Below are 12,510 nucleotides of genomic sequence, written 5' to 3' on the forward strand. Positions count from 1 at the left end.
GTGATCCTCTCCCACCTCAGCCTCCCAAGTAGCTGGCATGCCACCACAGCCTGCTAATTTTTTGTAGAGACAGGGTCCAGGCTGGTCTCAAACTCCTCAAGTAATTATCCTGCCTCGGCCTCCCAAAGTGCTCGGATAACAGGCATGAGCCACCACCGCCAGCCTTAATTCATTCCTACTTCTATACTTCACTCAAACTATCTGAATCCTTTATTCCGTGTATTATCTAATCCTATTTGTTCAAGTCTCACTCCAGCCTTTCCTCATCACTTTAGCCTCCATTGCTTACATCTCCTTTGAACATATTTTGGTTCTGTATCACACAGCCTTGTCCATAACTGGACTCATTCTATTTACTGCTGCTGATGTTATTCATATTTTAACTATATTGATTACAACTAGACAGCAGGAATCTATCTTACACTTCCTCTATACTACACACAATGCCAAGTCGATGCTGCTTAACTCCTAAGAAGTACTCACACATTTGCTGTTTGATACTGCTTTTCCTCCATTCCAAATTGCAGGGAGTTAATTCAAATCAAGTTTAAGATCTCTCTGTTCTAATCTTTAAGTCCTAGAAATTACATCCTTTTTCAGCCAGAGAATATCACTGTTTTCCCTTTCTTAAAAGAGACTATTGGTCGGGCGCAGTGGCTCATGCCTGTAATCCCAGCACTTTGGGAGGCCGAGATGGGCGGATCACGAGGTCAGGAGATCGAGACCATCCTGGCTAACACAGTGAAACCCCATCTCTACTAAAAAATACAAAAATCTAGCCGGGCGAGGTGGCGGGCGCCTGTAGTCCCAGCTACTCGGGAGGCTGAGGCAGGAGAATGGCGGGAACCCGGGAGGCAGAGCTTGCAGTGAGCTGAGATCCAGCCACTGCACTCCATCCTGGGCGACAGAGCGAGACTCCATCTCAAAAAAAAAAAAAAAAAAAAGAGACTATTGACCAATATTTATGCACATTCTGAGAGGATATTATGAACAACTGCAATTGGCACAGATCCTTTAAAAGGTATAGTTTCATTTTTATAGTGTTATGCACAGCTGGACACAGTGGCATGCACCTATAGTCCCAGCTATTTGGGAGGCTGAGGCATCAGAACTGCTTGAGCCTGAGACGCGGAGGTTGCAGTAAGCCAAGATTGCACCACTGCACTCCAGCCTGAGCAACAGAATGGGACACTGTCTCAAAAAAAAAAAAAAGTATGCAGAACTACTCTCAGGATAACAACAGCTGTTGCTGTAATTCACTTTTTTCAACAATAGGAGAAAATGAGCTTTTCAGAGAAACCGCAATAATTAGACGATCAAATACAACTGATAGGCAAAACTGGAAGGGAAATAGAGACATTAATCAGAGTACTCTCTGGTTACTGCATTAGCCATGGACTAGAAAGTACCAAAAAGGGCTGATACCAAACAGACCAAACAACTCATACTTTTGAGATCTGCAGTTCCTAAAAACACAGCAAATTCCTCAGTAATTAACTTTTACACTTTAAAAGTACACAGTTGCAAAACCCAAAACGTAAACTTCCATAGATTTCATCTTACTGTCCTAATCAAATAAAAAATTAACAAAAAATACAAGATGTAATAGTATCATTAGCAAATACTTTGGTAGTATTTACTGAATCCCAGGCATTATTCTGAGCACTATGGCAAGAAAAAGGTATGAGTTATAGTTTTAACTCATTATAATTCTCATAATCTCCAAAGAAGTAGAGAAATCACATCTGTTCCTACTGCAAATTAATCCCTTATATTTGAGTAAAGAATTCTGGCAATATTACTGAAACTTTAAGTATATAAAGTATATCCCTTACCATAGCAACTTCACCTCTGGAAATCTATACAACAAAAACAAAAACATTAACATCGTAACATAAATATGTAAGGCTACTTATTGAAGAACTATTGGTAACAGCAAAAAATTAGAAATAACCTGTTTGAAGAAAACATGTTAGAGCCATAATATAGAATTTTACAGGCCGGGCATGGTGGCTCAAGCCTGTATTCCCAGCACTTTGGGAGGTCAAGGCGGGCAGATCACTTGAGGCCAGGAGTTCGAGACCAGCCTAGCCAACATGGCAAAACTCTAAAAATACAAAAATTAGCCACGTGTACGTGCATGATCACAACACTGCACTCCAACCTAGGTGACAAAGCGAGACTCCGTCTCAAAAAATAAATACTGGATCACTTCCCACCGCACCTAGATAAAAATCCTTATTATTATTTACAAGGCTCTGCCTAATTCCTCAGATTCATCTCACAACATTCTCTCAAGCAGCTGCGAGAGTCATGGCTGCTCTTCAATATATCAAGGATGCAGCTCTTGCTGCTCAGGTCTTTCCCACTTGCTGTTCCTTCTGCCTGCAACAACACTTCCTCAAACCTACTGTGACCTCCAAGGCAAAATCCTACTCATCCTCAGGTCTCAAATGGTATTTCTTTCAAAGCACCTTCTATCCAACTTATTTTTGAGACAGAGTCTCGCTCTGTCACCCAGGTTGGAGTGCAGTGCATGATCTCAGCTCACTGCAACCTCTGCCTACCAGGTTCAGGTGATTCTCCTGCCTCACCCTTCAGAGTACCTGGGACCAAAGGTGCCGGCCACCACACCTGGCTAATTTTTGTATTTTTAGTAGAGACAGGGTTCCACCATGTTGGCCAAGCTGGTTGCGAACTCCTGACCTCAAGCGATCCTCCTACCTCAGCCTCCCGGAGTGCTGGGATTATAGGCATAAGCTATCGTGCCAAATCCTTTCATCCAATTTAAATTATTAGACCCACTTATTCTATACTCTCACTGTATTATGTACTTTTCCACCTTGCCCTTTACCACATTAGTAATTACTATATATTTTCGTTTAGTATTTAGTTTAATCCATCAGCCACGTCCATAATAACATGATCTTATTTGTTCACGACAGTACCTCCAGTTATCAGAAAAATGGCTACCACATCAGAGGCACTCAACATCTGATAAAATGAAGGAAGCCTAAATAGGGTGGAAAATCAAGGGTCTCTTCTGGATGAGACTCCACTGGCTCCTCAAAAACCTAATCCAGATTGTTACACCCACAATCTGAAAATGAGGTACTTCCACCATAGCAAACCCTCTAAGACTTGCATCTCATTTCCACTCTCACGTTAAAACAAACCCACAACATGCAGTCTTTTTGTACGTATGAGCTCCAAATCCCTCCTCCATAACCGCTACCAAAAAAATAAAAATAAATCAACGTTCCTGCTACCATTTTCTATTTAGCCCAAGACTCCAACACAGAGTAATCAAAGTGAATCAAAGTCATACAGTTCAGAAATTACTTGAAATGTATGGCATGGCTGTATGTCGATGAAAACTAGGAAAGAAAATATAAAGAAAACATGTAAGGAAAATCAAAGTATTTAAATGGAATTTTCTTATTACAATTTCATGGTGTATGGGGTCATACATCAGTGTCTTTGAGGCAAATTTTTTATTTGAAACAACTCAGTTTCGAATACAATTCATGGTATAATTGTTGCAGCTACTGTCTTTCTAAAAGAAAAACAGAAGCATGGGATAATCATCTAAAAGAAAGGATAGGAACACTGTTCTTCCCAATACTTGGGATTCTCTTCCTGTGCCTCCTTTGGAGCTCTAGTGTGTTCAATCACAGGGCAGGAAAGGACCAAGCCACTAAATATATTAACTCAGCACTTTAGCTTTTTCAGTTCCTTGGGGGAGACATTTTACAGACCAAGAAAACACGGATCCAAAGATATTCTCAAATAAATACTAAAATGCTTAAAAACAAACTTTAATACTTAAAAAAAGAACACAATACACTTCCCTGGAGATGCAAGTTAGACTACCCATTGTTAAAAAATACAAATAGGGAAAATAGACTGCTAAAGGGCACAGGGCTTTTGGGGGGAGTGATGAAAATGTTCTAAAATTGATTACAGTAATGGTTGCACTGTTTTGTGACTACACTAAAAACGATCACTTCAACTGGATAAATTGTATAGTATATGAATTAAACCTTAATAAAACTGTGCCAAGTGCGGTGGCTCACTCCTGTAATCTCAGCACTTTGGAAGGCCGAGGTAGGCGGATCACTTGAGATCAAGAGTTCAAGCCCACCCTGACCAACATGGTGAAACCCCGTCTCTACTAAAAAAGACAAAAACTAGCCAGGCGTGGTGGCGCACACCTGTAATCCCAGCTACTCAGGACACTGAGGCAGGAGAATCGCTTGAACCCAGGAGGCAGAGGCTGCAGTGAGCCGAGATTACGCCACTGCACTCCAGTGTAGGGAACAGCGAGACTCCTTTTCAAAAAAAAAAAAAAAAAGACACCTTAATAGAGCTGCTAACAAGACTAAACTCAGCAAAGGGACAGTGAACTACAGTTTTGGTTTCTGGGATGAGTTTTCAGGGGAAACACCTGGGTTAGGAGGTGGGGAGGGTGCAGAAATTTGACAATCAGAAGGGAAATGTGAGACTTCTGAACAATCTAGTTTGGCTGAAACCTGCTGAAGAAATGTGACAAAAATTCAGGGTGAAAATAATGGACCTTAGAATTGAGCCCCTGGGGCCGGGCACCGCGGCTCACGCCTGTAATCCTAGCACTTTGGGAGGCCGAGGCGGGAGGATCACTTGAGGTCAGGAGTTCGAGACCAGCCTGGGCAATCCAACGAAACCCCCTCTCTACTAAAAATACAAAATTTAGCCGGGCTTGGTGGCACGCGCCTGTAATCCCAGCTCCTCAGGAGGCTGAGGGAGGAGAATCGCATGAACCCCAGAGGCCGAGGTTGTAGTGAGCCGAGATCATGCCACTGCACTCCAGCCTGGGCGACAGAGCGAGACTCCGTCTCAATCAATCAATCAGTAACAACTGAGCCCCTGGACAGGGCGCGGCAGTTCATGCCTGTAATCCCAGCACTCCGGAAGGCCGAGGCCGGAGGACTGGTTGAGACCAGGAGTTCGAGACCAGCCTGAGTGAACATAGTGAAACCCGATTTCTACTAAAAATGCAGAAAATTAGCCAAGCATGGTGGCGCAGGCCTGCAATGCCAGCTACTCAGGAGGCTGAGGTGGGAGAATCACCTGGGCCAGGAGCCAGGGAGGTCGAGGCTACAGTGAACCAACATCGCACCACTGCACTCCAGCCTGCAGCCAGAGTGAGACCCTGCCTCAAAAAAAAAAAAGAAAAAAAAAAATTGAGACCCTGAATGGAAAATACAGAACTTCTTACAAGATTTTGTCTAAGAACATGACAATGGATTAAAATGTATCTACATGTATTCAAAAGGCAGACTCTTTTACTGTAACCAATGAATGACCTGAGTGACTCACCATTTTTTAGAGCTATGTCTATGCTGGTCCCAAAACTTACTATGGGTTCTAGAAGTCAAGGAGGGCCCTTGAGCCACTAACAACAGTGGCCAACACGCTTGTTAGAATGCATTATCATGAAAGTGCAACCCTGAGGGGTTAACGCGCACAAAACAGAGGATGACCCAATATAGTACAATACCCCGAAATAATGTGGAAAACAAAAGCGATTGTAAAGTTATCGTAAGAGCACCGGTTTTATTAAATTCCTATCCGTGCCACCCCAATCTCAAGATCCCGAGTCCACCCGCAATCCGGGCCTGAGGCTGCTCCAGCTCACTCTCTTCCGGGCGCTGCCCCGCCCCCACTCACGTGGGACGCTGACCGATCCATGGTCTCGAGGCTGGCAAGCCCCAGAACCCGTTCAACTATTAAGCGCCTGCTGTGTGCAAAGTTCTGAGCTCTCTGTTGGACTCAAAAGACTCAGTAGGACCTGGGCCTGGTCTCTGCCCTCCAGAAAACGACCGCGATCCGTTTACATCCTACGCCTGCAGTCCTTCCAGTTCCTATCTGTGCCCTTCGCTGGTCCGAGTACCGGCCAGAAGCCTTCCTTAGGCCGGCTGGTCGCCAGGGAAAAGGCCTCGCGCTTAGCACACACCCACGCTCATAGTGGGTCGCGGCCCCTAGTGTCCTCCCTGACCCACCGGGACCTCGGCTTGGAACGGAGGCGACTCCTCGGCCCGCGTTCCCCAAGCAGCGAGGGTCCCAGACTGGAACAAGGATTAGCTCCTCACCCCAGTGCACGCGGCCGGCCCGGCCCACACTTACGGCGTGCAGCGGTCGCTATACTCATTAGCGATAGTCTCGATGCCGCCGGCGCGGGCCACAGCGACGTAGCAGCTCTGGAAGCCCAGGTCTATGCCCACCACCGACATGGCGCTGGGTACTGCGGGCCCGGGTCCGGCCACCGAGACAGGACACGGACCCCGGCGGGGCTAGCGCGTGGAAAGCAGGCCTCTTGGGCCGAGGCTACTGAGGGGCGTGCGGCGTCCACGCGAGCGCCTAGGTCCTTCCAGTGGGGACTGCAGCCGAGACCTCCGCTCAGGCCGGCTCCGGCTCAGTGGCCGCAGAGGAGGCGCCGGTAGCGGGGGCGGAGAAGATCTCGAAAGATCTCGTTGCGACGAGAGCTGAGCCGCAGCACGAGAACTACGAAAGAACGGAATGTTCTCGCGATATCCCGGCTCAAACGCTTTTCCCCTTCAGGTCCCTCCCCCAGTACGTATGAATACATCACGTCCTGGCTCGAGAACCTGGGAAAGTACTGTGTGGCTAAAAGATGACTGGGAGGTGCAACTGGCCAACCGAGCCTGCGCATGGAATCCGCGGCGCTGCACAGCTGTATGGAAATGTGAAGCACCTCCCTTTCCCGTAGAAAGTAGGCGAGCCGACTTGAGGGACTATACTGAGGAAGCGCTGCGGCCCACTTCCGCCGTTTTTCTTAATTTCAAAGGCACTTCCGGTAGTGGGGTGTCTTGCATTCCACCTTGTCGGACGCCTGGAGTGAGACGCGAGGTGTTCTGCAGATCCCACAGGGTGCTTTCTGTTCTTATCCCCGGTAGAGAAGGCCGCCGTTGGAACGCGGCCCTTATGTCCGGTTCTGTCAAGAGTCTAAGATCACACCCTCACCAGCACAGGGAAGGAGCCCACTCCTAGCCTCACCATCTTGTTTTCTTTCGGTCAGCCTTGTCGCGCCGTTCTCTAAGCCACTCGTGTCCTTAGATCAGATTGAGGGGCCTGCAGGATTTAAGCCTTTAATCCCAGCGCATTCCAAGCACCTACCCTGTGGTAGGCCCTAACCTGGATGCAAGGAACACAGGCAAGTGATACGCTGCCTGGCCTGAAAGGTCCGCTCAGACCTTTCTATGAAGCTAATAATAAATCTTAAGCTTCAGGGCCCTTCGCTTGCATGGCCTCCTGGGAGAACAGGTAGTTGCTGAGAGTTATGGTGAGGTTCCCTCATAAGAGGAGTGTGGTGAGGGAGGGGCCTGGATAGGGGTAATCCCAAGAAGGGTTTAGATTGGAACCAGTTCAGGTTCGGTCCATCTTTCCTCTTTGGTTTTACAGTGGCTTCCGTGGGATCGACAATTTCTTGTTCATAGAGTTTCGGGTGTTTTTCTCCAGTCCTGTTACTGTAGACTGTAGAAAGCATGGGCCCCAGGTATTAGGAAGCAAATCTATGTAAGCATTTCTAAAAAGTTACCCAGAGAGATCTAAGAAGGAGAATCTGAATCTCCAAGTCTCTAGTAATGTGTTGGGATTTGTCATTTTAATTATTTGTTTTGTTTATTTTTAGGGCCCCCCAATGGTATATAAGTTTCACCTCTACAAAACCAGGATCATCCCCATCATGCGGGTAGCTAAACAAGTAAAGGTGACCCCAGTACAGAAGGGCAAGTGCTATATGCACAGAATGGTGGAGACTAGGACAACTTCCCAGAAAAGGAAAAGGCTGTGTTCAAGTTTGAAAAATTAGCAATAGAGACCATAGTTTAAGGACTAAAAAGAAGTTCTCTGTTGCTGGAGGGTACACCATGAGTTGAAGGTCTCAAGGCTAGAGTACCTGCCCTTCAGCCATTTTAAAAGTGAATGAGCAAAGAAGAAATGACATTGCCCTGGTATGCCCTTTCCTTTAAATACCTGCATTTCCTGCCACCTCAGGAGGTACTTCACTCTATAGGAGCAACCCCAAACCCGGGTTGATTACCATTAAAACTTGCAAATGGCCACACATTTCTCACATTTTGCCTAATTAAAACCTGTTTTTGCTTCAAAGACAAGTACCAGGTGCTACCTGTAAAAGGGTACTGGTAGTAAAAAGAGTGGAGGCAGCAAGGAGCAGCCTTTGGAAAAACGAAAGCAGGAACATATTTGTACGTTGTATACCCATGTTCATAGTAGCTTATTCGCAGTAGCTAAAAGGAGGAAACAACCCACATGTCCATTGATAGATTAATTAGTTTTCTAAATTTAGTGTATACGTGCAACAGTACATTATACAGCCTTGAAAAGACAAAGGAAGGAAAGTCTGATAAATGCTACAGCATTAATGAACCTTGAAAATATGCTAAGTGAAAAGTTAAATCAAAAAAATCAATATTTTTAAATTTTTTTAAATTTTATATTCAGAATGTAATATGATTCCACTTGTATCAGGCACCTATAATAGACAACTACATAAAGAGAGAAAAGTGGTTTCACGAGTAGAGTGAAATGGAGAGTTTAAGGGATACAGAGCTTCAGTTTGGGAAGATGAGAAAGTTCTGGAGATGGATGCTGGTGATAGTTGCATAACAATGTGCATGATCAGTGACACTGATTTGTGCATTTAAAAATGATGAAAATGATAAATTTTATGTATATTTTACCATAATTTTTTAAAGTTTTTTTAAGTTAGGTTGACCTTGACCTTCCTTCCTCTGTCTGTTTTTCTCCTACCTAGGGGCATTATCAATAATACCAAGGATACTGTTGACCTTAATTATGACACAGTCCTGTCTCCATCTGTTTATCTCAGTTGTTAATCAATGAGCAAAGAGCCCGAGCTGCCTAGGCTAAATTGTCCAGCGGACCTAAAGATCACTGTCTGTGTTACTGCCTGTTTCTGCCTTCCGTCTATTGGAAGACCTCCCTAGGTCTTAGCTAAATTGATGAAAAGTACACCCATATCTTATTATGTTCCAACTTCATACCTCAACTACCTTGTTTGCCTTGGTACTGCTTTCAGTTTAAAATACCACCAGCCCTATCAATCTTTTTAATGATTTGTCCTTCTCAAAATAAAACATAACTACCATCAGTCACAGAGAGTACTCATCCTGCTATAAATAGTTTCCTGGATCATCAAACTTATAGCTCAAGAGATTATTCTGGGATATTTAAATAACTGAAGTCAGGAAAAGGTTATTTTAGAATTCTGAAGAATCTAAAGTGGCAAGTTTCCAAGAATCACAATTGTGAACCAACAAAGTGTCCAGAATATTTAACGTTGGAGATAACTGTGATCAGAGGACAAATTATTTCCATTTGGCAGAGTATCATAAGTATTTAAGTATTTTAGAAGCAGGAAGTTGTTAAATGCCACTCTCAAATTTGATTAAATTTAGTCCTAAGCAATCATGGAAGTGTTTGTTTTTAAATATACAGTGTTCATAGGCTGCCCACCAAAAGACAAAAGATTCTCCATTAACTGGGGACTCATATTTCTCCCTGACAAGTGTCCAGTGGAATCCTGCCCTACACTTTGGAGCAGCTTCTGCAATTTTTTTGCTTCACAAGGAAACTACTTCCTCAGGTAATGGTGATTTTTCTGACCTCCCTGATCTTACAGTGAGTGGATCAACGCCGTTAGTCAAAGCAACAACCCTTTCTTAAACTCTAAAACTCCAATAACTCAATAATAATGGTAATTACCATGTCTCTGGCATTCCTACAGCATATGCTAGCATTATGGCAGACATTTTACTGATTTCAATATCATAATTCCTTTACATAGCAAAGCCATCAGGTAGGTGTTATTTTTCCTATTTTATAGAGACCTGATAAGGTTAAGGAACTTGTTCAAGATCACACAACTTTCTCACAACTATACTGCTTCTCGATTTCTTTTTCTTTTAGATGATCATGTTCTGTCACCCAGACTGGAGTGCAGTGGCACAGTCATAGCTCACTGCAGCCTGGCTTCAGGCAGTCCTCCCACCTCAGCCTCCTGAGTAACTGGGAATACAGGCATGTGCTGCCACATGCAGCTCATTGTTTTATTTTTTTGTAAAAACAAGGATCTTGTAGCCAGGCACAGTGGCTCACACCTGTAATCCCAGCACTTTGGGAGGCTGAGGCGGGTGGATCACCTGAAGTCGGGAGTTCAAGACCATCCTGGCCAACATGGTGAGACCCCTTCTCTACTAAAAATACAAAAATTAGCTGGGCCTGATGTCACGCATTTGTAATCCCAGCTACTCGGGAGGCAGGGGCAGAAGAACCGCTTGAGCCTGGGAGTGGAGGTTGCAGAGTTGCAGTGAGCTGAAATGGTACCACAGCACTCCAACCTCGGCGAGAGAAAGAGACTCTGTCTCAGAGAGAGGGAGAGAAAAGAAAGAAAGAAAGGAAGGAAGGAAGGAAGGAAGGAAAGAAAGAAAGGGAAGGGGAAGGGAAAGGGAAGGAGAGAGGGAGGAAGGAAGGGAGAAAGAAGAAAGAAAAGAGGACAGAGAGAGAGAAAGAAAGGAAATGAAGGAAACAAAAGAGAGAAAGAGGCTGGGTGTGGTGGCTCATGCCTCTAATCTCAGCATTTTGGGAGGCTGAAGTGGGCAGATCACAAGGTCAGAAGATCGAGACCATCAGATAGGTGTTAGCCAGGCGTGGTGGCGGGCGCCTGTAGTCCCAGCTGCATGGGAGGCTGAGGCAGGAGAATGGCATGAACCCAGGAGGCAGAGCTTGTGGTGAGCCGAGATCGCGCCACTGCACTCCAGCCTGGGTAACAGCGCGAGACTCTGAAGGAAAAAAAAGGAAGGAAAGAAAGAAGGAAATGGATGAGGGTCTTGCTACATTGCTCAGACAGGTCTTGAATTCCTGGCCTCAAGCAGTTCTTCCACCTTGGCCTCCCAAACTGTTTCACAGGACAGCATTTGTTCTAGGAGATATCGATAGGTTAATATTACCATGTTTAAGGTTCTGAGAAGTCCTGTGGAAAACCTCTTTAACTTTGTATAATCATAAATAAAAATATAAATATAAGAAATACTGGGGGCTCGGGGGCCGTGCCTCACGCCTGTAATCCCAGCACTTTGGGGGGCCAAGGCGGGCAGATCACGAGGTCAGGAGTTCAAGACCAGCCTGACCAATATGGTGAAACCCCTTCTCTACCAGAAATACAAAAATTAGTCAGGCGTGGTGGCACATGCCTATAGCCCAAGCAACTCAGGAGGCTGAGGGAGGAGAATCACTTGAACCTGGGAAGCGGAGATTGCAGTGAGCTGAGATCGTACCACTGCACTCCAGCCTGAACCACAAAGCAAGACTCCAGCTCAAAAAAAAAAAAAAAAAACTACCAGATTAATGGCTGGGCACAGTGGCTCACACCTGTAATCCCAGCACTTTGGGAAGCGGAGGAGGGCAGATCACGAGGTCAAGAGATCAAGACTATCCTGGCCAACGTGGTGAAACCCCATCTCTATTTGGGAGGCAGAGGAGGGCAGATCACGAAGTCAAGAGATCAAGACCATCCTGGCCAACATGGTGAAACCCCATCTCTAGTAAGAATACAAAAATTAGCTGGGTGTGACAGTGTGCGCCTGTAGTCCCAGCTGCTCAGGAGGCTGAGGCAGAAGAATTGCTTGAACCTGGGAGGCAGAGGCTGCGGTGAGCCATGATCGTGCCACTGCTCTCCAGCCTAGGCAACAGAAGGAGACTTCTTCTCAAACAAAAAAAAAAGAAAAAAAAGAAATACCAGGTTAAAAATACTGGGAGAACATAGTTTAGTCTTCTGCTTTTTTTACTCAAGCATTTTTCTTTTTTTTTTTTTTTCAGATGGAGTCTCACTCTGTTGCCCAGGCTGGAGTGCAGTGGCGTGAACTCCACTCACTGCAACCTCCACCTCCTGGGTTCAAGCGATTCTCCTGCCTCAGCCTTCCAGGTAGCTGGGATTACAGGTGCCCACCACCACACCCAGCTAATTTTTGTTTGTTTGTTTTGAGATGGAGTTTCACTCTTGCTGCCCAGGCTGGAGTGCAATGGCACAATCTCAGCTCACCACAACCTCCGCCTCCCAGGTTCAAGTGATTCTCCTGCCTCAGCCTCCCAAGTAGCTGGGATTAGAGGCATGTGCCAACATGCCTGACTAATTTTGTATTTTTAATAGAGACAAGGTTTCTCCATGTTGGTCAGGCTAGTCTCAAACTCCTGACCTGAGGTGATCCACCCACCTCGGCCTCCCAAAGTGCTGGGATTACAGACGTGAGCCACCGCACCTGGCCAATTTTTGTATTTTTAGTAGAAACGGGGTTTCACTTTTTGGCCAGGCTAGACTCGAACTCCTGACCTCAAGTGATCCACCCACCTTGGCCTTCCAAAGTGCTAGGATTACAGGCCTGAGCCACCTCGCCCGGCCACTCAAGCATT

At 45.5% G+C, this 12,510-nt stretch overlaps 1 protein-coding gene across 3 annotated transcripts in view; it reads right to left on the bottom strand.

Moving 5' to 3' along the window:
* The window catches only part of HSPA4 (heat shock protein family A (Hsp70) member 4), a 57,944-nt gene extending 50,633 nt beyond the window's left edge, over positions 1–7,311 (bottom strand). The window contains exon 1 of one of the 3 annotated variants that reach the window (XM_033181232.1): positions 6,132–6,566. In XM_033181232.1, the coding sequence (XP_033037123.1) occupies positions 6,132–6,190 (59 nt within the window). In that variant the 5' untranslated portion in view covers positions 6,191–6,566. Of the gene's footprint in view, positions 1–6,131 lie in introns of all 3 variants that reach the window. The other 2 variants (XM_033181234.1, XM_033181233.1) reach the window with 2 other exon arrangements.
* Between the last annotated feature and the right edge of the window lie 5,199 nt (positions 7,312–12,510).

Source organism: Trachypithecus francoisi, unplaced genomic scaffold (genome assembly GCF_009764315.1).
Source record: "Trachypithecus francoisi isolate TF-2019V2 unplaced genomic scaffold, Tfra_2.0 Lachesis_group2, whole genome shotgun sequence".
NCBI classification, from domain to species: Eukaryota; Metazoa; Chordata; class Mammalia; order Primates; family Cercopithecidae; genus Trachypithecus; species Trachypithecus francoisi.